The 26,522-nt window shown below is 39.9% G+C and overlaps 2 protein-coding genes across 13 annotated transcripts in view; one reads left to right on the top strand and one right to left on the bottom strand.

Annotated features, from left to right (window-relative positions):
* CEP170 (centrosomal protein 170) overlaps nucleotides 1-3,695 on the bottom strand; it is a 106,266-nt gene extending 102,571 nt beyond the window's left edge. For 3 of the 7 annotated variants that reach the window (XM_069800620.1, XM_069800624.1, XM_069800625.1), the window contains exon 1: nucleotides 3,490-3,695. The gene's annotated coding sequence lies outside the window, so the exon portion shown is untranslated. Of the gene's footprint in view, nucleotides 1-2,037; nucleotides 2,148-3,489 lie in introns of those variants that run through there. The other 4 variants (XM_069800619.1, XM_069800623.1, XM_069800626.1 and 1 more) reach the window with 2 other exon arrangements.
* A 448-nt stretch (nucleotides 3,696-4,143) lies between these two features.
* SDCCAG8 (SHH signaling and ciliogenesis regulator SDCCAG8) overlaps nucleotides 4,144-26,522 on the top strand; it is a 116,604-nt gene continuing 94,225 nt past the window's right edge. For 2 of the 6 annotated variants that reach the window (XM_069800615.1, XM_069800614.1), the window contains exons 1-8: nucleotides 4,174-4,466; nucleotides 15,097-15,276; nucleotides 15,384-15,466; nucleotides 20,441-20,554; nucleotides 20,965-21,090; nucleotides 21,387-21,527; nucleotides 22,896-22,960; nucleotides 25,311-25,499. In XM_069800615.1, coding sequence (XP_069656716.1) covers nucleotides 4,400-4,466; nucleotides 15,097-15,276; nucleotides 15,384-15,466; nucleotides 20,441-20,554; nucleotides 20,965-21,090; nucleotides 21,387-21,527; nucleotides 22,896-22,960; nucleotides 25,311-25,499 — 965 coding nt within the window. In that variant the 5' untranslated portion in view covers nucleotides 4,174-4,399. Of the gene's footprint in view, nucleotides 4,467-15,096; nucleotides 15,277-15,383; nucleotides 15,467-20,440; nucleotides 20,555-20,964; nucleotides 21,091-21,386; nucleotides 21,528-22,895; nucleotides 22,961-25,310; nucleotides 25,500-26,522 lie in introns of all 6 variants that reach the window. The other 4 variants (XR_011327529.1, XR_011327528.1, XR_011327527.1 and 1 more) reach the window with 4 other exon arrangements.

Genomic DNA, 26,522 nt, shown 5'->3' with positions numbered 1-26,522 from the left:
TAAAACATCTTCGTGGGTTTTATTTGAAACTTCTAGGACAAGCTGCTTTTGACATAATACATGATTTAAAAAACCCCATACAATAATTTCAAATATATGGTTTTTTTGAAGGTCAAACAAAATTTTAATTAAAAAGGTCATTCTAACTAAAAATGCACCTGTAAAATAAAAACAGCCCCCCAGCTTTTTGGGGGTAGCATCAGAGAAACTAAACTACAAGAGTGAACCAAGTATTTGCAATTTATTTCAATATTTTGATGCATGTATAACTGTACAACAAACAGATACACAAAGTCGTTGTTTAAACAAGTAGTTTGTACTCTCTTCCCACCCTAATTTGCATGCGTTATGTTACAGTTTAAGTCACGTGATCACACACTGTTTTTCCCCAGGATATCTGCCTCATTGAACGCACTGGATGGACTCTGGTCCAGGGAAAGGCTAGCATTGTGCACTGAAGGAAGCTGCTCTCTGTAGACCAGTCCATTGAAAATGCACAATGATCAATATTAGAATGGAAGAAACGCAGGCATTCAGTAAGAGCTTTATAAACAACAAATAGACAACAAAAGACCCCCAACAGGCTCACTTAGCACAGTGAAGATGTGTGCGTACCTTAGAAAAGAAGCACATACCTAGCGCTAGCTCCCAGCTGGCAAATGTGAAGCTCCACCTCCCAGTAACAAAGAACTTTCTTTTCTCAAATTTCAAACAGTCTCCTGGTCACAACCATATCAATTTTTACTACATTATGTAGCATGTTATTCAAAGAGGGGGAAGTGCATGCCATTGCGTCCTTTTACAACCTCACAAGTGCTTGAAGCAGATATGAGAATTTCTGCAAGTAAATTCTATCTGCACAGATTCAATGCCCGACTCCCCTGTTCAAAATTTTCTAAAGGGAAACCAGAATTTCACAGATTTTCTTGGCTTTCTAGCTAAAGTAAAAACAATCTGTTTTACCTCAGTTCCATTCTGTCTGCAAAGCTAAGAAATGCAGCGCTAACATGGAACTTGTCTTTTTAGGAGACTCAAGGAATACTATGGTATCAACATACATCAGTTAGGAGACTCAAGGAGATACTATGGTATCAATATACATCAAATACCTTTTTTCTGCATTTGCAAAAACTGGAAATGGTACTTCAAAATCAAGTTCTACAGCTACTCATGCCTCAGGTTTCATTCCAGTCATTCAAGGAAGCTTCCTAGCTCCCACCTACAAGTGAATATAGATAGGCTTTTCCAGTTCACTTTCATAACCCGGTTCTTTTCTGGCTTGTATGTTACCAACAGAATTGTTGAAAAATTCTGCCTGCCAAGTCTGTTACAGCTGATGAAGCACAACATAGCAAGAACCCATTCTTCCTTGCAAAAGTCAGTTAGAATAGATATGGGAAGCAGTCACCTGTCAAAAAAAAAATGCAGTACCGTGATAAAGTAAGTTTTGTAACAGCTTTTATGTCAGAATGTATTTCTTTAAAGAATTAAAGAAAACATTTTTATCTGATCCATTACAAATAACTTTTAGATTCTCGAGATTTTGACAAAATTCTGTATATCCTCAGCTACACTATTCAGCAAGCCTTCCTGACCTCCTTCACACACACACACAAAAGCAAACAACAACAAAACATTTACATGAAAGCGACAAAGTCTTTTAAAAAAGGAATAATCAAAGAGCGAGGGGAGGTTCTTTGTGGTATTTACGTTTAACTTTTTTGCCCCGTTAAATAAAATTTAAAGTTGAGGAGCTTCCACACTAGCAGCATTCAGTTCTAGTAAGACAGACTTCTCAGCATCCGGACATAAAGTAATTGCCAGGGGAAATTAATCATAGGAAATCACAGCATATTTAATCATATCTTAGTTCAGTTTACAAAAACTGTCCTGTCGCACGTACCATTTTACACAGGCAAACCCAGGGCCAAGAACACTGTCGCCATCCTTGAATGGCATTCCAAAAGAGAAGAGATGAAAACCGCAGTACTAGAACAGGCTTTATTCTTTCAAAGCAGTTAAATGTTCTATGAGTACCTTTGCTTTCACCGGGAAGGGAATAATTTCTTCCAAGTGCAGATCAGCGGATGCTATCTGTAATCCCTTGTCATAAGAATGCAATTCTCATGCATCTTCAACTCATCAGCCGGAAGAAGAGATGGACTAATTGTCAGCTCCTCTTAAAAACCCTGAGAATAACGCCCCTCGGCTGGCAACCGCCGCAGGCCATCCCCGCTCCCCTCACCGGCCAGCCCCCCTCGGCTGGCACCCCACCACCACCACCGACGACGCCCGACGGCCACCGCGCGCGCCTCGCCCAACCGCCGCCGCCCCGGGCTGGCGGGAGCGACACGCGCGAGCACCTCTGCCCGACGCCGCGCCGCGCGCCGCCTCTGCCGGCGGCGGGGTGCCCCGGGGAAGCCAGCCGGAGGAGCGCGCCGTCCGCGCGCGCGCCCCCCTCCCCGCCCCCTTCCCGCCTGCAGCCGGCGGCGCGCGCAGGAGCGGAGGAGGGCCCCGCCGCCCGCCTCGACGCCAGCTTCCTCCGCTGCAGCAGGCTTTCTGCTCGAAAATCGCCATCGGGTTTTTGTTAGCCGAGTAACCCGTTCGTTTCCACGCCGGAAAGACAAAGTGGGCCCGGCCCTGCTCCTCGCCACCAGGAACAACAAAAAAAATCCCCACCACGTTATTTTATGTTTTCCCCAGGAAGAAAAGATCGCGCCTTCGGGACAGTATATTTGAAGGCAGAAGACCCGCCTCGCTGGGTGAAAATACGCCATAGGAGAAAAGGCAAAGCCAACAGATTTTCTCCATCACCCTTCTCAGAAGACGTTATTTTAAGGGGCCGGGGGGGACACACCGCCTCTCAAATGAACGGTATCACCGATTTTTAAATCTGGAGAAACATGCCACCTCCAGCCCCGCGGCAATCTGTGAAATAGGGGCACCCGAAAAAAAAATTAAAAAATCATTAAACCTCTGGAAACGTCCGCCCGAATCACGGAAATCCGCCCGCGGGAGGGGAAGGCAGGCTGCGAAGCCCCGCTGCCCGCGCCGCGGCCGGCCGGGTGGGTGGGTGGGTGTGCCGGCGGCGGAGACCCCGGCCGGGGGCCCATCGGGGCGGAAAGGGGCAGCGGGAGGCGGGCAGCGGGATCCGGCAGCGCCGGCCGCATCCAGGCTGCGCCAATCCCCCCCCCCCCGGGGCAGCGGCAGCCCCCCGCCTCCGGCCCCGCCGCGCTTACGAGGGGGGAAGGAAGGCGGGGGCGCGGAGCAGCCTCCCGACCCAGCGGGGACGGGGGAGGGGGAGCGGGCTGTGCCGCGACCGCGCTGCCGCCCCCTCCGCCGGCCGCGGCCCCCGCCGCACGGCGCCAGCTCCCGGCGGGCGAGGGCCGCCCGACACAATAGGCACCGGGCGGACGGCGGGGCGGACAAGCGGCGCGACCCCGAGCCCTCTGCCCAACCCGCGGCCAGGGCGGCAGCATCCTCACTCACCCCTTCGAGGAGGTTCGCCGCGCCGGGGAGGGGCCGTCCCTAGTGGTGCCGGTGCCGCTGCCGCCGGTGCTCACTGAGCCGGCATCCCCGCGGGGCGGGGGCGGGGCGCTCCGGTCGGTGTCCCTGTGGCAACGGCTCCAACCTTATTCCCTGCACATAGCGGCTAACGGGCAGAGCAGGGCACGGCACTGCGCAGGCGCCGCCCGAGCTCACACAATGGGGGGGGCGGGGGAGCCCAGTGCGCCGGCGCCAAGGGCAGAGCGGCGGAGGGGCCCCGCCGCGCCTGCGCCAGCTTCAGACAATAGCTTTCCCCGCTCCGGGCGCCCGCTGCGCAGGCGCCGGAGCGGGCGGTGGCGGGAGGTAAACACCGCTTCCCACTCGTATCCCCCTCGGCCGCGACTGGACCTGCGCTACACCCCGCCGCCGCGGACCCGAGGGCGCAGGCGGAAGAGCTGTAGCGCGCGCAGGCGCGAACGCAGCCGCAATCCACAACAAAGGGGAAAGAGGCGGCCGCCCTCCTCCTCCTCCCGCTGCCGGCCGTGGGCGAGGGGCGGCCGGCGGGGACTCCGCCTCCCGAGGGGGGCTCAGCTCAGCTCAGCGCGGCGCGGCGCATGCTGGGACTTGTAGTTTTGTGGGCGGCGTTCCCGCAGGGCGCGGAGCTGGGAGGCGTGGCGGCTCCCGAGCGTTGCCACGCTCAGCGGTGGCGGGGCGGGGCCGCTGGCGGGTAGCAACGGCCGACGCCGAGGAGCCGGAGGGGGTCCCCGCACGCACTGTGGGAGTTGTGGTTCTTCCGGGAGCCGGCGGCCGTTGCGGAGCGCGGGAAGGCGGAGCGGGTGGAACTACTACTGTTACCCGCCGGCGGTGCGGGGCGGCGGCGGCTGCTGCTTCCCCGGGAGCCGGCGGCGTCCCCATGCGGGCGCCCCGCGGGGAGCCCGCCCTGGCAGAGTCCCTGGAGCGGTACCAGAGGCGCCTCCGAGGTGAGCGGGCACCGCCGCGGCTTCTCCCGCCGGCCGCTCTCGCTTCAGCCGCTGCCCGGTTCTGACGGGGGGCTCCGCCGTAGCCCGCTGAGCGCCGGCGGGCCCGTGTGGGCTGTCGGGGCGGTGCGGAGCCGGCGGGGGGCGGGAGGGGAGGCCTGGGCCGGCCCGGCCCGGCCCGCCGCTCGGGCGCCGGGCTGAGGCAGCGCGGCTCCCGGGGCAGCGGGCGGCAAGAGTAAAGTTGCTTCTGGTCCTCCCTAAGCCCGATCGCTGGTGCGGTTAATGCCATCGCACGCAGCTGTCCGGTCGTCACTTGGCTTTGAGAGGGCTGCTGCCGGTTTTGGTGGGGTTTTCTTTGGTTCGTGGAAGGATTTTGGCTGTCATTGAAACATCAAATTTAGACGTGGTGACGAGGAGGGCGCGAATGGTTCTAACGGGAGTGATTACTCCCCATGTCATAAACTGTTTTCGTACCTGCCGCCTGATCCAAGAAGCATTGCACATAGCCTGACAGAGAGCACCTTCATCTCTCAGCTATGGTACCTGCGCTTTACCAGCCTTCAGACTGTCTCTGGCTAGTCAAAGTAAGTATCCACATTCTGAAGAAAGCCAGTAGATAATTTGTGGGTACATCACCCCGCTTGGCGCAAAAAGGTGCGTTCTGGACACAGGGTCCGCACGTCATGTATTGTGACACTAGTGAATCGAGTGTATGGTTGCAATATAGGAAGCGTCATTGCAAAAAGACAAAACAATTGAAGTATTTTTAAATAGCTACTTGATTCTTAGCAAGCATTTTATATTTCCTTCTCAAAATAGCATCAGTTTATTGCACTGAGGGTGGATTTTATTTGTTCCAGAGGATAGAACTTTGAAGAATCATCTCTATTTACTTCTGTAGATTAAGTGGGCATGTGGGTGCTGCTTGGCACTTGTAGGTAGAACAGTTAAAATGGCAAATATCAGAGCATCTCTTGATATGCGTAGAGTTCCTTTTGTGATATGTAAAAACAATGAATAAAACCCTACGAATTGCCATACATAGACACAGGTAATCTTAGTACTGTATCTTGTTTGCTTTTTCTGTGGATGAGTGTGGAAAACCACTAGATAATTTTCCTGTACTGGATTTGGACTTTCATGGAGGCAAAGGGTTTCTGCTATGACTTTTATTGACAGAGGAGGAGTGATAAAATAGGATTTTAAAACCATAGTTGAACACATATGATTTTGCTGCTTAACAAATCTAACAGCAGTATGTTTCTGCTTCAAGACAGTATTCTTGCTCACGGACATATAGATCTGTTTAGGAAGGCCACACATTAAGGGTTTTTGTTCATTTCTGCTGCACTAGTATAAGCATAAGTACAAGCTCAGCCAATGTGTTGAAAATTTGGTGTATTTCATAAGACATTTATTTTTGGAGTGCTTGTGATTATCTTTTACCTAGAATACTTTTTCAGGCTTGTTTGCTTGCTTTTATGCAGATCTGGGAAGGGGCTATGCTGTTACTGAAACATTTTATAAATTCATGTTCTTCTGCGATAGCTCAGTGGTTGACCTGCCTTTTCATTTTAGACAATGAAGGCCAGTCAGTGGTGGCATTTTGGATTGCTGGCGAGTCCAAAAGGTGGCATGTGGGCAGTGGAGAAGGCAGATTTCTTCTGTTCATCCTCATCTAAGGAGATGTGGAGATGTGTTGGTGTCTTTAAATTCTGAAGTGCGCTGGCAGCATGCTGTGCTTGATGTCCATCCTGCTGGGGCATCCAACCACCATTGGATACAGTGGTTATGTTGAGCTGCCTGGACTCCCTGGAGAATGTGATGTCCTCATCTTCTGTAGGCAGTAACAGCAGGTGAAGCCAAAGATCTTTAGTCTCCAAGCCTACTATGTATTCATATAATTTCAGGATGCTTAATACTTCTTAATGTAAATGTTCTTGTTTGCATGTAGTTTGGTAAGCTTGGTAAGGACTTTATAGTTCGTTCCTTGATTCAGGTGAGGCTTGTCATGAAAAAATGCTTTTGTAGCATTTTGCAACAGAGCTCCAGTCTTTCTGATTTTTCTCTTAGGCTCTTTGTGCATTTTCAATGTTCCAATGGAATTTCTCTTTCAACTAGAAAGTCTGTTGGAATGCTTGAGGACCGTCATATATATATCTTCATACTTGCGACGAGCTTTTAGGCTTTTGATATGTGAGGTTTTGAAACATCACATTTTGTACCAAGTTATCTGGATGTTGTAAGTGACCTCTTTAACTCTCTCGTGTCTTCAAAGTGTCTTTCTCAAGAATTTTGCATCTTGGGCTGTTTAACTGTGTATAAGACTACTGTTAGAGCTCATCATATCTAATGACTGGATGCATGTATTTTGTTCATAGAACTTATTTTCATTTTATCTGTTTCTGACTGCATCCATTATGTTTTTTAAATCATTTCAGAACATGACCTTCTGGTGGCTCTTTCCCTTTCCATTCTGGGAAACGTGGACTTTTCCCATACAATGCCAAGATAGGTTTGATTTCATACATCCAGGGGTGCCTCTCAGTTAGTAGCTATCAGTACGGTGTTATCACAAATGTAACCCCAATGCAGGGCGGTATAACGTAAGTTCCATTATGTTTCTCAATGAACCTCTTTATTTCTCAGTGATGTACAATTTTTAACTCCTTTGATCTGTACAGCATTTCTCACATCATTACCACTACTGTTAGGAATTTACTGTAAGACAAACAGATCATTGTTACTCCCAAAGTTTTCAAATCTAATTCTTTACCTATTTTTCTTATATACATATACAGCTTGAGATTTTTCTCCAAATTCAGATAATTCCTGTCATCTGGATTCTGGAATTTCAGTTGGCATGCCTTGGGCATTATTTCATGGTTTTGAAATAGAGAGTTCTTAAACTGCCTGTAATGCTTGACATTATCTGGATCTAGGCTGATACGTGGGAACAGGTTGTCATCACCCATGCTGGAGATCAGAAGAATCATTTTACAGCCTTATTCAGTTCGATGGAAGGGTGTGTAAGTTGTCAAAGAGTGATTGGTTATTTCAGTGCAGCGTCCTTTGTTGTAAAGGGAAATCCCTCAGAAGACTGGTACACAGGATGCCCAGGTGTTCAGTAACCTGGGTGTGGTGGCCAGAGGACAGAAAGCTGCACCAAAAAACCTAAGACATAACTGGTCTTACAGCCCAACAGAGAGGTTATGATGAAATAACAAAAGTCCTGTAACAGGGCTTTTCCTCAATAGTGTAGACCTGATATAATGAAAGTCTTTAACGTTGTGTGTAATACAGAGTTAAGTGGGTGGTATTTGTACTGTTGGCGTTATTAGGTTACTGTGTAAACTTTCACACAGTTGAGATAATTTCAAATGAACCTCAAAGTCTAGGAGATAATAACATTTCTAATAAAAAGTTATTCTCAAGGGAGTAGAGGTATTTTGGAAAGGAGAGTAAGTGCTGTACTATTTTATTCACATTAATAACTAAAAATTGGCAGGCATGGTGTGAATGTCCAATGGGCCTTCTACTACACCAGTGCCAAGAGCAGAGTGTGATGGCTTCCTGCTACTTTCCCTTTTCTCCTAACAGCAGTAAATATATGGAAAGATGTCATGGTTTTACCCCAGCCAGCAACTAAGCACCACGCAGGCGCTTGATCACTATACTATTCCCCCCCCCCCCCCAGTGGGATGGGGGAGAAAATCAGGAAAAGAAGTAAAACTCGTGGGTTGAGATAAGAACGGTTTAATAGAACAGAAAAGAAGGAACTGATAATGATAACACTAACAAAATGACAACAGTAGTAATAAAAGGATTGGAATCTACAAATGATGCGCAGGGCAATTGCTCATCACCTGCCGATCGACACCCAGTTAGTCCCTGAGCCGTGATCCCCCCTGCCCCCGCTCCCCCCAGTTCCTATACTAGATGTGACGTCCCATGGTATGGAATACCCCGTTGGCCAGTTTGGGTCAGGTGCCCTGGCTGTGTCCTGTGCCAACTTCTTGGGCCCCTCCAGCTTTCTTGCTGGCTGGGCATGAGAAGCTGAAAGATCTTTGACTTTAGACTAAACACTACTGAGCAACAACTGAAAACATCAGTGTGTTATCAACATTCTTCACATACTGAACTCAAAACACAGCACTGTACCAGCTACTAGGAAGACAGTTAACTCTGTCCCAGCTGAAACCAGGACAGAAGACTATTTAGAGCCCACTTCTTTGTTTCTAGCATTCACCTTGTTCCTTGAACAGGGAACTATTAACTTGGGGTTTTTTATGTTGAGTTTTATGCCTGTTCAATAAACACCACTGGCTCACTTTTGGGCCAGAGTCAGTATAAGAGGAGGAGCAAAGGAGGGGAGACCATCCTTTTTAGGTACAGTGCCTGATACAGGCATCCTGTAAATCTACCCTAAGAAAATGTGGAAATTATGTTCTGTGTTCCACTGCGTTATCAAAGGCAGTGTCCTATGTAATTTCAGAGAATGAAGGTGCAAGCTGTAAGAGGAATAGATGAAAATAGAAGACTTCTACAAATAAAGTTTCATTTTGTGGCTGCTTTATGTGACTCCAAAAATATAGTAGGAGAGATGTGAAGTCAAAGCCATCATAGGAAAAATGAGTAGGGGGCCCAGTTACCAGCTCTCCAAGTTAGCTGTGACACTGAAGCAGCTAACAATGGAATTGTAAATTGTAATCTAAGTGTAAATTTTTAGCTTAGGCTTTTTATTTTTATTTGGCAATTGTTTCTAAGTATTCTCCTGAACAGAGCACATAATATTCATTTAAGAGTGGAGAATCTGTCAGAAGGAACTGAGAAATGCTTGGAGTTTCTCACATGTAAGGGTCTCTAGACCTCAGGCATGTGCTTTATGCTCTGCAGAAGGGTCTGGTTTAGGAACTCATGAGGATGAATGCTGCAGCTCCACAGAACAGTTACCTCTAAAAGATGATAATTTGGTAAAAGCTATGTTGAAAACCACCTATTTCTCATATAATGCAAAGCAACTATGAAGACCAAGAAACCAAATCGAACGGGTCCATGATTCATTATTTTGAAACATCTGTGTGTTAAATACATCTTAGGACTTCTTGAGGCCTGGCTAATGAACAGGCTGGTATCACTTGTTGTTGTTGAATGCTTACATGTAAAATCCTAGCAGCATAGGTAGTAATTGATAGGATACTTTCAGTCTCAAAGCTGCCATGTAGTATGTTAGTAGCACGGTAGCACACCTGTGTTTGATAGCCAATAAAGAAGAATAGCTGCATATCAGAATGGTAAGTAAAGTAAATTCCAAGACTGCACAAAACACAATAAAAACTTAGGAGCAAATTCTCAGTTTCAGTATTTTTAAGCAATTAGTTGGCTGAAATGCTAGTCCAGAAGATGTACATGATGTACTATTTTAGATTTCTAAGTGGCAATAGAAACAAAGTCAAAGTTGATACACTCTTGGACAGTGAAGTTTTCTTTAAATAGGCATCATCTTTGTGTTTTCACTAACTGGTCTAATTATCTGGTTTGTCAGTTATTGTTTCACATAAATTCTACAGTGTTATTTTCTTAAGACCTGAAGAATCAGTGTAATTCCTTCTTTAACTTTCTAGGGCTGTTTTCTGATTGGGAACCGTGGGATATCAGAAAGTGACCTGTTTGTTGAATTTATACCCAGTAACTTGTAGTCATCTTCCTGTAAACATTATTAGAGCTGGACCGTTAGCTTTACATGTCATACTTATTGCAACTTTTTCATACAGTTGTAGTTTGTTTTCTTCAATTTATGTTGCTTAACACTTCTACCAGCTGGAGTTATTTTCCATGTCTTTCGGGCAATTCTGTTGTTTTGGATGGTTGGTTTCTTTGCTAAGCTCTCCATTAGCTCCCAGAGTGTTTTCTATGGCATTTCCGAGTTCATGAATGAAGTAGCTTTGGTGCTTTCATTTAAAGGAGTGCTCTTTATAGACACTCTTGGGCAGTGTCTGAAAAAAACCATTTTTTGTTTAGGCAATGCAAACACGGTTCAATGCCTTCTCTCTTTTTTCTGGTTTCACTTCAGTGGCAAACTGTTCTTACAATGATTTCCCCTCCCCCCCCAAAGCTGATTATTACTTTGGAAATACAGCTACCTCTTTCATGTTGTATTTTACTTCAGAGTGTCCCGACTCTAGCATTTATCTTTTTTTTTTTTTTTTTTGACAAGTTGAATGGGTCTGTAATGTGTCTCCAACGTAACAAATATGGTGTTCAGTAGTAGTACTGACATTCCCATATAAAAAAAACCTTCTACCAATTATATTTCTATAAAGATACTTCTCTGGAAAAAGGTTAAGTATACTATATTTTCAGGGAGCAATACTTACGTTTTGTAGTTACAGTGAGTACAGAAAATAAACAGAGTTATCATTGCTTCTTTCAGGACAGAAGAGCGTCTTTATTCAGCATGTAGAATATATGGCGTGTGCTCTTTGAACATTAATTAATGTTTCAGTCAGGGCCCTATTGGTTTTGTCTAAAGCATTATGCTTAACGGAATTTAATCTAGTCCAAAGTTGCATTCACATTTAGATGAATTGCGGGTTAGGAATATCTTTGTACCTAGAATGGTATGGTCTTGATCCTGGGTTAGGATCACGGGTTGCTTCTGTCTCTGAAATAATAAGCAATAATGTATTTCTTTCTGTTAGGTGTATGGTCAGCATTGTCATTGCTAAGGCATTAGATAAGTTATCTGCCTGTCCCTTGTGGCAAGTACTGCCTGTGATTTATACATGATAGTTGACAACTTGACAGAATTTTTGTGGAGCAGTTGCAACTTTTTTTTTTTTAATGTATTGGGTTTATTCCATCAGGTTTTGTTCCCAGCTTGCCATTTTTCATAATCATCTTAGATCCTTTGAACACTGAAAACCAAAGAGGTTTATAGTGAATAAAAGTATTTTTTTTTTTAAGTTTTAATCCAGAGAAGTCCAATTTCATTTATATCCTTAGATGTTCTATGGGAAATGACACATCAATGAAGTCTTATCATACAACAGAAATATATGTTCAGACTTTATTCATAGAGTCTTGTTAAGATGTAGAAAATAAAAATGCTGATTGAATTTTAGATACGCAAATCACAGTGCTGCATGCGAGCAGTTTTCTATAGTATGTTTTTACTGAGGCCCTGTTTCTATAAAATGTACTATTACAGGAATAGCATAACCGAAAAAGTTAGTTTGAATACGTGAGCACTTAAAAATTAGTGGCTTCTGAATAGTTAGTTTGAATATGTGAGCACTTAAAAATTAGTGGCTTCTAAATTCATTACAAAATCATCATGTTGTCTTTAAGCAAAGGTCCTTTGGTGTCCAATAGTTTGCATCCACAGAGGTTCTTTCTATTTCTTTCATATTGAAAAAGAATATTTTTACATTGGCAGAAACAACAAGTGTTACCTTTCCACTTGGTAATGCGTCTTCTTTTATCCTAATGCCTAAAATTATGTCGCTTATTTGGGAAAAAAATGTTATAATGTACTTATTCCCTTTTACACATCCAGTTCAACTCACTGAGGTAAATGTTAGCTGTTTGGTGTCTAGTGAATGTCAAGACAGGCCATCGGAAACTCCTAACTCCCGGTTTCCCAGTGGTAAGTGTTTTGCTTTAGGCAGCAGCTTTTGTAATTTGGAAATCAGCAAGCTTTAAAGAAACTTTGGCAAATATGTGATGAAGCTTTCAAAAATGTGGTGACGTTATTCCAGAGGCAGGAAAGCGTAGTCAAGAAAAGTAGACATTGGTGCTCCATTGATAATGATTTTAATGTGTTTCACTACTACTGCCTGGTATATGGAAGAAGAGGACATAGCGTAAGAAGATCTAGGTTATCTTTGAGGATAAAGTATTAGCTTGGAGTTCAGAAGCTGTAATATTATGAAGTGAGAGAAGTGCTGGAAAAAACTGTATATTAGCCTGTTTGGCTTTGGTTTCTTTTGGTTTGTTGTTCTTCACTGGCTATGGATCAAATATTGGTACTCTGGGGTTCTCTGACAGAGGTCTACAGTGAATGGGGAAAAGAAGGAATTTTATTGCTATCAGATGGCACACCACATAATAACTTAACTGACACTGAAGCTTCTTGGCAACAACTAGTTGCAACATAGTTTGCTGAATATTTAAGCCATTGCATCAGTGAGATACTTCTACGATTTCTCAGTTAGCTCTCCCACTCTCATAGCATCCTGGCATGCTCAAAAACAGATGAATAGCTTAAGTATGCCAATAGAGAAATATTTGACCTAAACCCCTCTTTTTTTGAGTCATTGCCTTGTGAATTGTATTTGGGTTTATTATAATAAATTATGACTATTTAAAATGTGCTTTTTATGTCTTCTTTTATCTTAACTTTGTTAAAGGATGGAGTACCCGAAAATCAAAAGAGGTGATGCGAATCGTAAGATGACTGGGCTTTAAAAATAAGTGCTGAGAGAAGATTAAAGAAACTGATCAGGTTGTTATTAAAAACTAGCATTGCTAAAAAGTGAGTGATGGCTGGCACAGTGGACGGAGAACCATATTCTTAAATATAATGCTTTTCTGAGGGGGGTGTTTATATTACATAAGCTATTGATAAATTACAACCAAGCAGAGAAAAAGACTGAAAAGGACTGTGAAAACCATTACAGTGGGGAAAAAAATCGATTTCCCAAAACCATTACAGTGGGGAAAAAAATCGATTTCCCAACTTCAGTCAAGATGATGTGAATTTGAAAAAGAGATAAAATGAAGGCAGAAATACATATCTTGCTTTTGTTCTCCAACTTGAACTGCTATTCACCTTTCCATTTGGAAGAAAGGAGCTATTAACATTTGTAACCAGCAGCATATATTATACTCTGAGGCATGTCTTCTGAATTCTACCTACAAAATGCTTAACTGTAATTATTTTTTTAAGCTTTTTTTTGCCTATGAGAAACAAATATTTTTAGTTAGTAATTTATGTATCACATGAATTTACAGATTAGAAACATGTAAAAATAAATGAAGGATGTGTGCTGGAGACCTTGCCATTTTTCTAGTTGTAGCAGTTGCTCCTGTGAAAGGTGTTAACTTAAAAGCTTTGTCTCACAAGAATGAAATTCCTGTTCTGCAGGCATTTATGCCTAAATGTTCCATATGCAGTAGTCCTAGGGAAGAATAACCTTCCAAAGAATTCAGGGCTAAATCAAGAAAATAGCTATGATTTTATGTTTCTGAAATTCAAGTAAGTTTTTGAGATTGTGGGGTTTTGTTTTGTTTTAAATCATTAATAGCTGTTAACTATAAATGAAACTTTTCTGATTCAGGGTAGTGTTGACTGGTAGTCACAAATGACTGTGGCATTACTTTGGAGAAGCAGGAAAGAAACAGTTCTTCTTATATTCCTGATTAAAGTGGTTGTGAATCATGATGGAGGACTGTCTCATTGAGCGTTGTGTGCTCTGTGACTGATGTATGGGTCATTTTCTTGGTTCCCCTGGTGTTACGGTAGAACCTAGAGATCCTGCTTTGTTGAACATTGCATAAAGCCATACTACTTAGGTTACTACTCTGTCTTTTCTAGTTAGTATATACATTGCTTAAAGGGAAGGGAAATGAAGTACTCATCTCCCTTTGTACATAGGCAGTTGAAAGAAAGAAGTAATAAGTGAGTTGCGTGAGGTCCTACAGTGTGAACTAGAAGTATCATTATCTAAAACCAAGCCTGTATTTTCTGATTCCTAATCCAGTTGTCATCTCTCAGCTGCAAATCTGTCAAGTTTCTTTACTGGCATATTGGAAATGTTAGCTGTATCAGCGTGATATGGCATTTATGATTGGAAAGTTTTTTATTTTTATGAAGTCAGCTGAATCAAATTAAAAAAAAATTAAAAAAGGAATATAGGAAAAAATATGTTCAAAATGAGAAAAGACCATTACTATATCACTGTCCAGTAAGTCAGTTAGTTCTTGAAAGAGTTCATAAAAATATTTATATTTATCTGGAAGGAGGGGTTTTTTGTTGTTTTGGTTTTTTTTTTCCCCAGAATGATGAGTGTTGTTATTTATTTTTCACACTTGTTCTGAAGTCATGGGTCTTTTTTTAATCACTGTTTTATGTTGGCTCGATTTGCTGAATTTCTACTTCATTTACTCACTACTTTTTAGTTGTGCTGTACATTGCTTTGTCATTTGTGGTGGCATCATTAGAATTCAAAAATACTGTTCTTGGTGCCTAATCCTGCACGCTGTATGAAATATAGCATGAGCTTTAGGTTCATAGAAAAGTATTGAAGCTGCATATGCTAGAAAATATTTTAGGGTATATTATTATTTGTGCTGCTGCAGAGTCCTAATGTATTGACAGGCCAAGATGCTATTTATAGCTGCTTCTTTGAAAATGTAGTAAATATTTTTTCTGCAAATTGTGACAAACAGTAGTTGTTTTGGCTGTTTGCATTAAGTAATTGCTTCCGGTGGCTGAGTTTAGGTCAAGTAGTCAAGCTAGACAGTTGCTGAATACTTTTAGTTCTCCCATTTTTTAGCAAATTTAAAATATCAGTCAGTAAATACTTTCTTTTATGTTGTTGATTGTGGCTAATGATATGATTTTTTTCAGAGCGTGCTAGTGAAAGCATCCATCAACTGAAATATGCCTTGGAGGAAAGACAGTTTGCAAAGGGTGAGGGTGAAGTTGGATTTGACCAGTCCTCTGTGGAGAAGGAGATTGATGATGTGGACAGGGGCAGTGATGACAGTGGAAATGCAGCCTGGCAGGAACTGCAGCACAGTCATGCAGGTAAGATTACTCTGAAAGCAAATGGTTTAAAAATTGTTAGAAACGATACTAATTTCAATGAAAAAAGTAAACACTTTTTGGTTATAATGTTTTTTATTTCTTCCTAGTTAATCAACTTAAGATTTTGTTGCAACATCAAGAAAGAATGGAAAGTGAAGTCTCTCCGTCAAGGAGGAAGATGTCATTCTCTGTATGTTTCTTCTTGTTTCTTTTGTGTGTTGTTTGAATGAATGGCATGAGTGATGAGATGAGTTTTCTAGTATCCAGGAAGAAAAAGAAGCACTGAATCATTTTTATGTGCTGAAATACAGGAGACTGCTGAGGCTATGGCCAGAACTTGGTATGCTTAAGACCACAGCAGAAAAAAAAGAAGTCTATAATACAGGATTTAGACTTTTCCTCTCTTTTGTTGACCATGCAGTGTGAGTCACAGTCCACACTGCTTTCAGCTTTCTCATCTTTTTTTTTCCACCAAAAGATCATCCTTTTTGTTTTGGAAACAGTTGGGATCGACTACATGGACAAATTTCTGTAAAAGCAGCCTCTGTTTTCCTTTGACTGTACTTTAAGGATGCTCAAAGGCCCTCTTCTGCTGTAACTATGCCTTTTTTTTAGAGGATTAGAGATGTTCATATAACAACAGGTTTGTAGCACTCTGCCAAAATGTAGTGGTCTCTGTCAAAGTTAGTTTACACCCTTACATGGGCTTCTCAGATTTAGCCTTCTTGCAGCAGAACTGCACCAAAGTATGTGTAATGGACAATTCAGTTACAGAGCAACTGCTAGATACTAGTATCCCTATAGGAGAATAATTCAAAGGCATTGTTCCAGTTTTATCTTTTGATGGCTTCCAGTGACTACTTTTGGTTTGTACTAAGCAAGACAAGCAGCTCTTTGCTATCAAAGTTGAGGTAGCAGCAGAATGATCTAAAGCCTATATTCATGCTGTGTTGCTTTGAGCCTGTGCAATGAGCTTAGCTCTACTGTTCTGACATTGAGAAATTTTATTTAAAGTTCAACTTTTCTGAGCGTTCTAAAATCCACAAGTTTAGTCTGATTGTCCTGCCAGGTACTTTTGCTTCATAATGGTGCAGGATGGAATTAGTGTTTTGTAGCTCAAGGGAATGGTGCATCATTGCTTGATCTTGACATGACATGAATCAGTATCAATTTGTATTTAGCCCTTGGAGGGGAGGGAAAGCATCTTTTAATCCATCTTCATCAAAAGTTTCTACTTGTATTGGGAAATTTTAGTACAGTAGAAAAATTAAGAAAACGGGATACTCTTTCTAAGAAATGTGATAGTGCTTTCAGGGAATTGATTAAAGGATGGAAGAATAAACGGAAAAGATGGGATTTTACTGTATTGATAGGGCATTGTCCCATTTCTTCCTCTTGCAGTTTCCAGTGAGAGGGATTCTTTGAAGTGGTGGCCTTATTCTCCTTTTCCAATGTCCTCCATCTGCTTGCTAACCAGGATATGAAAGTGTTCTGAAGATAACCAAATGTAAAGCTCAAAAAATGTGGAAGTACAAAAGTGCACGCACACCAAAAAACACCAAACCCTTATAAATACAAGCTTGTCTGGTGGTTTGCTGGACATTGAAGAAGTGCTTCCTCTATAAGAAGAATCAGATTCCCCAAAGGTCAAGGAAACCAAACTTATGAGCAACCTTAACCTTTTGCTTTCAATTATACTGAAATACCTGATGACTGCTGAATAGTAGATGACGTGTCCTATAGCTAAATATAGTATTTCACAGAAAGTATACTTTGTAGTAAGCTTTACAACATTTCATATGTATAAATAACATTGTCTTATCAATATTCCCTTCTCTTGCTCTTTGATAAAAGTTGCAATAGACATCAAATGAGTATGTCTTTTCTTTGATTACACCCAGATGGTTGGGCAGAGATTTTCCTTTTGCTTTTTACCTCATCTCCTGAGGTCAAGGCCCAGTAAGGTTGCTTCATACAACTGCAGTTCTACAAGCTGGGTCTTGGCTAACCCAACTGCACCCAGCCGGGGTTCCTGACACTGTTGTTATAGCTGGAGTTCCTGTGACTGATTCCCGTTGTTTCTTGCCAGTTTACAGGGCAGCAGATTTAAGACTGCCAGCAGGAGTGTCTCTAATTCTGGGGTTTAGAGGTTTGAAATTTGAGGCGTTCTAGAAAAGTAAAAGGTGGGCCAAATTATTTGGGATGTTGGGAAAACTATTTGTCACTGTGTAGAATGCTAGCCTCTAAAGGTGATGTATTTTATAAACGCTTGTGTTTTTATGGTAAACTTTTCAATGTTAAGAATGTAAATGTGAACAGCATTTCTGAGACTCAGGCATAAATGTTTGGTAATTCATACTGATCAGATGTGTCTTTCAGGTCTGATGTTAATATTTGGCCTACTTTAAATATATGCCTCCCTTGACCTCTGTTCTTTCATCCTATAACACATATTATCAGAATATTAATGAAAAATTCCCAAATTAATTTATAATTAATTGATAATAATTGTGTAGTTAAAAAAGTAGAAAGAAAGAAATCACAAATGATCTACCAGGCATTGGCCCCATGAAAGGGCAGGTAGAGGCTTCTAAATAAATAAATATCCCAGTGACAGTGCTATGAGTTAGTAAGTTGTGTTAAGAAGTCCTCTGTTCTTTTTCTGTTGGGAAAATATATTATGTGTTATTTTCTTTTTAGTGAAACCATTTTTAGCACTGTTGTATACATTACACCAATGTTTCTCAAGTTAAACATTAGCACTGTTTTTCAGTGAAAAATAATTTGAATAGAAATAGAGTTTTCCACATTTTCGAACACTGCTGTGGTGTAATCTTTTCAGGGAGGCAGCTGGAGGTCTCAGCTGCAAGGTGTCTATTACACTTTCAGGAAAGAGGGAGGGATGAATAGGAGCCAGAGGAACAGAGCGATGAGTTACAAATATTATTGGCACTATATTATATATACTTTAAAAAGTGTGATTCACTTTTTAAAAACTTCATAAAGTAGTTGAGTTTAACAGACTTGAAAGCAAGGTGAATTCTGAGTCAATAGAACATCGAACTTACGTGCACTGAGCCAGGTGGAATACATTGCAAATTCAGAGTCCGTTCTTTAAATGTTTTTCTCGATGGTTCTGGAAAACCCCCCATTTTGTCTCCACCGTCGTAGTTCCAGATTTCTCAAGAGTCCCCCATTTTAATACAGGCAATAATTATATTAGGTATAATTTTATAGGAAGGTTTTTGTTGCTAGAAACCTTCCCCTCACCCTCGTTAGTGGATTTTATCTTTTTCTTCAGAGGTTGAACAGGGAATCTTGGTAATTTATCTACAGGGTCTGCCAAAAAGATAACTAGTAGATGTAGGAGCTAGCCATTAACAGCTTAGTTTGGGGTTTTGGGGTTTTTTGAATGGTGAATTTTAAAAAAATAATATTTAAAAACAAAGATGTAGGTTTCTGAATCTTTTAGGACATTTAGGAGTCCAACTGTTCAGTTAGTTCCTGAAAATTTCTATAATCTTTAAGACTTTAAGTCTTTATTTGAGAAGGATATCATGGAATATTTTTGCACAGAAAGGTGTGTTTCTGACCTGAGATCACAGATGTTAGAATGGTATCAGTTTCAAAACTAGCTAGGGATCAGCATAAAGGTGCTCGCTTTCATCCAGAATAGTGAACTAATGCTAGAAATGTGCTTGTTGTTCCTCTTGAGAGGACCCAATAACAACTCTGTGTGAATTTTGTATCCTTACCAGAAAAGAATACAAAGAAGGGGGATTTATCCTTTTACAAATGTGAGTAAAACTGTTCACTAAATTGGTGAAAAACACAGACATCTTTTGTATAAGAGGATATATGCTCTTCTTAGAGGCGTGTCCCAGTTTGACTGTCTTAATTATTTAAAAAAAAACCAACAAAACATTGTGCCTTGCATTGATATACTTTCTTTTAGGTTCAGGAATTAAGATAGTTTGTATATGTCAACTAGCATTAGGTTGTACTTAGTTCTTTCAATGGATGAAATTTGCAATATTGGAATATCAAACTAAAGTAGTAAACCAGTATTGAAATACATAAAGAGGACGAGTGAGGATCTGATAGTAGCTGATTTATTTAAATTTGAAAGTAGAGACTCCATTAAATATTTTTCTGATTATTCAGAGGCACTTTTATTGCAGACTAATGTATTAAGCATAAATACTGTTACTCCATTAAAATTATTTTAAAGTATGTTATGCTTCATTAGAACTAAATACATTATTATACTATAAAAAATATTTGTTATATCCACTCTAAATAAGTCCTTCTTATTAGACTGACAAGGACTGTTTGTTGCTAGTAGGATCAAAGAGAGGCTGTAGTTTTCAGGAAACTATTTAATTCATGATTATAAGGGCATTTTAGTAATATTTACTTACATTCTTTATCTGTACTGTATTCTTAGGAGTAAATGCTGTAAAGTTATAGCGCTTGTGTTTTTCACATTTTGTAAAAAGTTTAATCCCTGTTTAAATTTTGCCAAGCCAGGCAGATATACAATTGTTCATCTTGAATGGGCAAGGATTCCCTTCACTACCTTCTTTAACTAGTTATTTGTGAGGCTATCAAAAATTTTACCTATTTATAGGGTCTTCAGGTTTTTTTAGAATTGTCTTTTAAAATACCAATAATCAAGTGCTTTGATAAACGTAATATCTATTACACATTTTCTGTGTTTCTATGGAGGTATTAAAATTGCAGACATAGTTGTGTTTCTGGAGCAATTGTTAATGAACATTTAGAGGAGTTGCCTTTGATGCATATCCACAACTCATTAAAATTCAAGGAATTTTTATATTCATTTCACAGAGAAGAAGATACCCCCTTACATTTGTCTAAAATGGCTGATAAATAGCGGTATGAATTTCATGTACAAATCGGTTTGTGGATAGGATTTAATCCTGCTTCATAGATGTGCTTAATCAAACAGCTGTACATTTTGACAGAAGTGACATACTTTTTATATTGAAGAGTTTAAGTTCTTACTGGTTCTCCTTTCCTTATCATCTAGTATACTTGGTGACTTCTTATTAAGTGCACATAGTATTCTATGTGCAAGCAACTTCTTATTGCAATAAATGGAAAACTGGAAAATAACACATGCTATTCTTACTTCTTTCAGAAACCCCCAAAAGCTACAACCGGAGACTTACCAGCCCTTTCTGATCTCGTTCCTATAATCAATGATCAGTCACAGTACATTAACCATTTAGAAGCAGAAGTGAAGTTTTGCAAGGTATTGGACAACATATTTCACCTACTAAAACCCTAGTCCCCTAAATATGAAGAATTCCTTTAAAAACAACTTATACTTAGTCTTGAGATTGATTGTTGTAATGACCAAAACTGAGCCAAATGCAGTTCAGTAGATACTGAGCCTTACCATGCATCTTGGTGCCTGTGTAGTGTTTAAGGGTCTTCAAAGACATTTTTATGTCCTATCACAAATAGAAATAAGCAATTTTTAAGATGTTATATGGAAATTAAAGCTACAAAAATGTGAAATCTGTCTTTTGAGTATTCTTATTCTCTCTAAAAGGGTTAAAATAGTTGAGAAGGTTAATCTAGACTTTTGGTCTCCAGATGTATTTAAATGTTGATAGCCATCTCAAGGAGCCTTTTACATGCAGTTCCTGTATCCTATAGGAGGAATTGTCTGGGATGAAAGAGCAAGTGCAAGTAGTTGTACTTGAAAACGAGGAACTCCATCAGAAACTGAAATTCTTAACTGCGGAACATACGTTGAGAGAACAAACTCTTTTAGATGCCTCAGTAAGTTTTTATTTTTCTGTTGTTGTTTTGATCAGTGTTCAGGGACCTGATTGTTTTTGAAGAAGGCTATATAAATGGGTATCCGCAAAATGAATTTTAGTCAAAATTTAATGAGAGTTTGTAAACATGGATTTCTGTGGTTAACATCTTTATTGTAGGTTGCCAACCTAATTAACTTGTTTATTGGTTCTTATATTCTACTGTAATGAAAATTATAAGATTCAATACTTATATAACATTTGTTTAAAAAAACAGCCTACATAATTATAACTGAAGCACTGATTTTTTTATTTTAGGCAAATACTCAGAACTCCTGGGCTGTAGGTGGTAATGACTGTAGCACGCGTCAGCCTGTCACCTCATCACCAGTACATAACAAAGATCAGGCTTTTGTTACAGCTGCTGTTGGAGAAACAGAAAAATGGGCTGTAGAACTGGTTAGTATTAACTTTCTTTGCAGAGGCGTACCTTTGCAGAACCTTTCAGTGCTTTGTTGTTGCTGCAGTTATGATGGTTAATTTTGTAACAGACATACAGGAGGAGTTTTGGTTGGCTGAACCTTAATCTGAGATCAAATTTTATTCTCTTAAACCTCATCTTCATATTATACCCTAATTAATATTATTATGCAGTTAGACACAGATGGCAGGTTGTATCGGCAGATGTTGACTTCCCAGAGATAAGCCTTGTTTTGAGAATGTCCTGTCAGTGATTGCTCCGCTGTACTTTGGAGATTCTTAGCAGTAACGCAACGCAAGAGTAGGTGCGGCTGGTGTAATTTAGGTAGCCCTCCAGGCAAGCTCTTTTGCAATGAGTCTTTCTGCTCCTGGAGCAGCCCAGGTTCAGTAAGGTACAAAAGTAGCTTTGTGCAGCCTGTTTTCCCTAAGCTGAATTACACACTCTGTGCTTTTAGAGATACAGAGAAGCCCTAGTGATTCAGAGATGATGTTGTCTCTATCCTGTATTTTTAGTTTGGGAAAAGATTCTTAATTTTTTTTCCTCTAAATTAATGGGGTAGCATTGCTATCTTTTGCGAAAAACATGGTTAACTGAAAACTTTGAAGTTTTTTATTCATGTGCATATGCGTAGTGTGAAATTTAAAGGGTACTTTAATTCTTCAAGATAATTATATGTATTTATTAATTTTGCCCAGTGAAATATATTTTTGTTGGTTTTGTGCATCATCTAGAGCTGAAAACGTCTTCAGTGATCCCTAATGCCTGCAGTTGTTTGAAAGCTAGTTTTTACAGTAATTGCACTTTTACTTCATCTGCCATATTTAAAGCAAGAGAATCATACTGATCGTGACTTCTTTCTAAGCATCATAGTGAGCTAAATTTCTGGTGCTTTATTGGTTTCGTTATCACCATTGTATTTAACATTGGTGTGGTTGATTTATATACCTAGTTCTTCACCAGGTAATAAGAGTAACTCACTGTGTTGTAAATAAATAGCCTGTCTACTTGAAATTCTGAAGAATTCCTCTTTTATTTCTGCTGACTTGTGGGAGAGTAAGAGCAAACTCAAGACAAGATCATCAATTTGTGTAAATCATTGTAGAGGGCTTCAGTTGGAGCTGAAGCAATTTACCATATGAGGATCTGGCAAGATGTATAGAAATACATTTTGTTCATTTTGTAGACTTTCACAAGTGTGAAATATTTAGATTTCTCTGACACTAGTGTTTCAACAACTTTATATCTTCGAGGGAAAAGAATGAATGTAGCTAATGTCTAGATTTATTTGTAAAGACAATATTATGAAGAAAGCAAAAGACAATTCTTTTCTCCCATCTTTTCTACAGGAGAAACTAAAACTTCTTTATCAAGAAAAAGTCAATATCCTTGATGCTCAAATACAGTCTCTAAGGTAAAGTGAAAATTTTTTTTTTCTTAATTTTTCTTAAAATTATTGTTAATGAATTATCACTTCATGACAACATGAACCATTCTGAATTTAAGTAAGAGAATGCCTTAATGTCTGAATGTCGTGCTTTCTGGTAGTGCCCCTGAAAGCTGGTTTTACATGAAGTTTTCTCAAATATAAATGTAGCAAAATTGAATGTACAGCTGCTATATAGCAACATTAGCAATATATAAATTTTATACATTCAGTTGAACTATTGTATTTATAGAAATTACAACTTGATATAAAATGTCTTTATCCTTTTTACCCTTTTTCTTTATAGAAATATCATGTCTGCTAGGGTAGACCAATCAAAGAAAAAAAAGAGAAGTTAAAATTTTAACTTGTGTGAGCCTTTCCATAATTTGCTTTCTTCTACTAATATTTTATATCGCGAGTTTTAGAAATCTTAAGCATCCAACTAGTTTAGGCCACATAAAGATTTTGGAGCAGGAGAACATAGTTTTGAAGCATGCAGGCAGTGTTTCCAGTTATGTAACCTGCATATCTTTAAACACAAAAATACCTGAAAATAAGTCCTCATGTAATCCTCAAAATATCAAAGGTTTGAACAGGTAGCAAACTATGGACAGAGGTGGACACAATCACTTTACGATTTGGTTTTCAGCAGTAAACTTCCCCCTTTACACCTGCATTCATGATACTGCTGCTGAATCTGTTTAATTGTGGTTTTCTCTAAATAAATTGTGGTTTCATATATCTGAAAATTCTAGACTTGTGTGTGTGTGTGTACCTCCCACTGGTAGGGAGGCAAGTTGAAATATGCCCTCTGCAGTGGTGAAATCTTAAACGTGCAAAGCCAATTGTGCTAGTGAAAGTGAAGGAGGATCTTAAATTTCAGTTACGTAATCCAATTCTTCCCCCACCCCTCCCCAGCTTGGCATGAAGTGTTATATATACACTCAGAAATAAAAATTGGAGGCTGAAATAGCCTGAAAATTTCCACAAATACTTTATTCAGCCTCTTGATTTCTCCTAGGGGGCACGATCTTTCAAACTGTAAGTTCTGCAAAGCACTTGAGCACTTGCTAAATTTTAATTAAAGTGAGAAATTATATCGTTTTCAGTGGGACTATCCTTGGTTTTAATTTTAAGCATGAATTTACACAGGACTCGCTGATTTTTGTCCAAGATTTCCCAACAATAGGTCTGTTGTACCATGACTGTCTAAGGATATACGCAGAGCAAATTCAGTTCAGGTTATAGTGGATTATATTTAATAGACCAACTACTAAAACTGGAAAAAGTGCACAGAAGATTTCCCAGATGGAAATAAACATGCATGCAGCATATATATCATGTGCGCAGTAAATCCAATGCAACCAGAATGTGTCAGACTTACTACGTGTATGCTGCCCAGATGGCCTGCATAACAAACCAAAAGCTTTGGATTTGTTGCACAGTTTGTCAAATTGATCTATATGTGCACAGTATGCATTTGTCTGGAACTTCCTGATGTCAGCATTCCTACCACTTGTGCTCTCCCTGGCCTGACAGATGCTTGGAAATTCTGGAGAAAATTCTTCAGAGCACCTGGTAAAAATTTTGGAGACAAGTAAAAAACTTATGCTGTTTTTCTGGAGACATGGTTGACCTGAAGTTTGTGTGTATCGCTGGATCAGAGCGAATGTGCTGAATACATCTGGATTTTGTCTAGGGAGCATAAGGGACTTTTACTTTACCATATATTGTAACTTTACAGTTAATTTGAGAGTAGAGAAGAAATGTGAAGTTAGTGATATTGTTAGTAAGAGCAACAGAGAAAATGTTAGATAGGGTATTGAAATATTTATACAGCTGATAGTGTTTCTTGCTAATGAATCTTTTACTCTGTTCAGACAATATGTAAGCCTACAAGTTTTATGTAATAATTTTCTGTGTAACTTCACTATTTTCTGATACTACAGAGGGAGGGAACAAATTAATATCATTTTGTTTTGTTTATTAAAAATTTTGATTGGGCAGGTCAACTATTATTTCTCTGCTAAAGTCTTCCTTAGGCTCCTGAAATGTGTAAAATAATGTTCATTATAGGGATTCTTATAGTTCTTCTTAGATTACATCTGTAATTATATATTGCATATAAATATAACTAGTAGAAATGTTTGATTGCACAATAGTTTTATGATTGTATATAAAAATATTTTTATAATTTTAATAATGTTAATAATGTTAATAATTTATTTTAGAATATAATTTATATTTATAAAATATTTTATAATTTTAATAATTTTCATAAAATATAATTTTATAATTTTTATTTTTAAAATATTTTTTATTTCTCCTTTTCTAGAAAAGACCTTTCAGAATCTCAGAAGATATGCAAAGATTTGGAAGGAAGGCTAAAATACCAGAAGTCACTCGTTTCAGCCACGAATTCTAGCCGAGTTGGTGGTCTGTGTCTGAAATGTGCACAACACGAGGCAGTTCTTGCACAGACTCATTCTAATGTTCACATGCAGACCATCGAGAGGGTAACAAAGTAGGTTTGGGTGGTACTTACTTTGTCACTGAAAGTACAGTTGCATACATTAAACCATGTAAGTCTCAATGTGTTGGGTTGCATTCATAGAGAGATGGGCACTTACGGAACAGTGGACTCCCACATTGAAGTTATAATGCTGTGGTCCCAACCACTTTGAAATCCATGATAGTTTTGCTGCTTATTTCAACTAGGAAAGAATGTTAGTTATTATCTTGTAATTATGATACCTTGGGCTGTCCAGATAATCAGACTGTTGATAGTCTGTTTCCTGCATTTTTTGTGCAAACAAAGCCTTCACTCTGTCAGAAGAAGTATTACAGAAGTCCGTGTATTTTGATTATTTCCTGCAGAAGTCCCTTATTTTTCTGTAGTTGGAAGTTTTTCTGGTTCCACTTTATTATCCTTACATTCGGAGAACTTTTAGGGTACATCAGCAGGGTAATTTTTTTTTTTTTTTTTCCCCTTGAATTGGCTTAGTAGGCCAGGTGTTTGGGATAGTTTGCATTGCTCCTCCCTAACTACAAGAAGTCAGGGAAAAAAGTTCCTTTCGTTGAAAATAAATGAAATTATTTGCTGCAGCCTTTTTTTAATGGTAGATTTTATTTAAATGATTTAAACAAAAACAGCTATACAGGCTGAATATAATATATATAATTCAGAAATCCCAACAGCATTAAAATGGTTTTTTCTTAAGAAATTCTGCTAGTCAATCATCTTCAAAAAGCTCTCCCTTTCTCCTTGCTGCTAATAATGATAAGATACTGCAGCTTTCTCAAAGTTTGTTGAACAGACATCTATTTATTGTCAGATATCTGAAGCTTCTTAGGATTTCTCAAGTTTTAGAATGAGCCTGCTAGAGATGAGGTAATGGGTCAGTTAGAAGCAAGAAGACTGAAGGGACATAGTACATATAGTCTGTCAAATGGATATTGTCTCTACTCATTAGATGACTGTTGCCAGGATTTATGTATTTTTCTATTGTAAAGTCCAAGAATTTTCTGGGAAAGCTCTCTGTTGCTG

Source organism: Haliaeetus albicilla, chromosome 13, assembly GCF_947461875.1.
Source record: "Haliaeetus albicilla chromosome 13, bHalAlb1.1, whole genome shotgun sequence".
NCBI lineage: Eukaryota > Metazoa > Chordata > Aves > Accipitriformes > Accipitridae > Haliaeetus > Haliaeetus albicilla.
The sequence above is the reverse complement of the archived record's forward strand: the minus strand, read 5'-3'. Positions and strand labels throughout refer to the sequence as shown.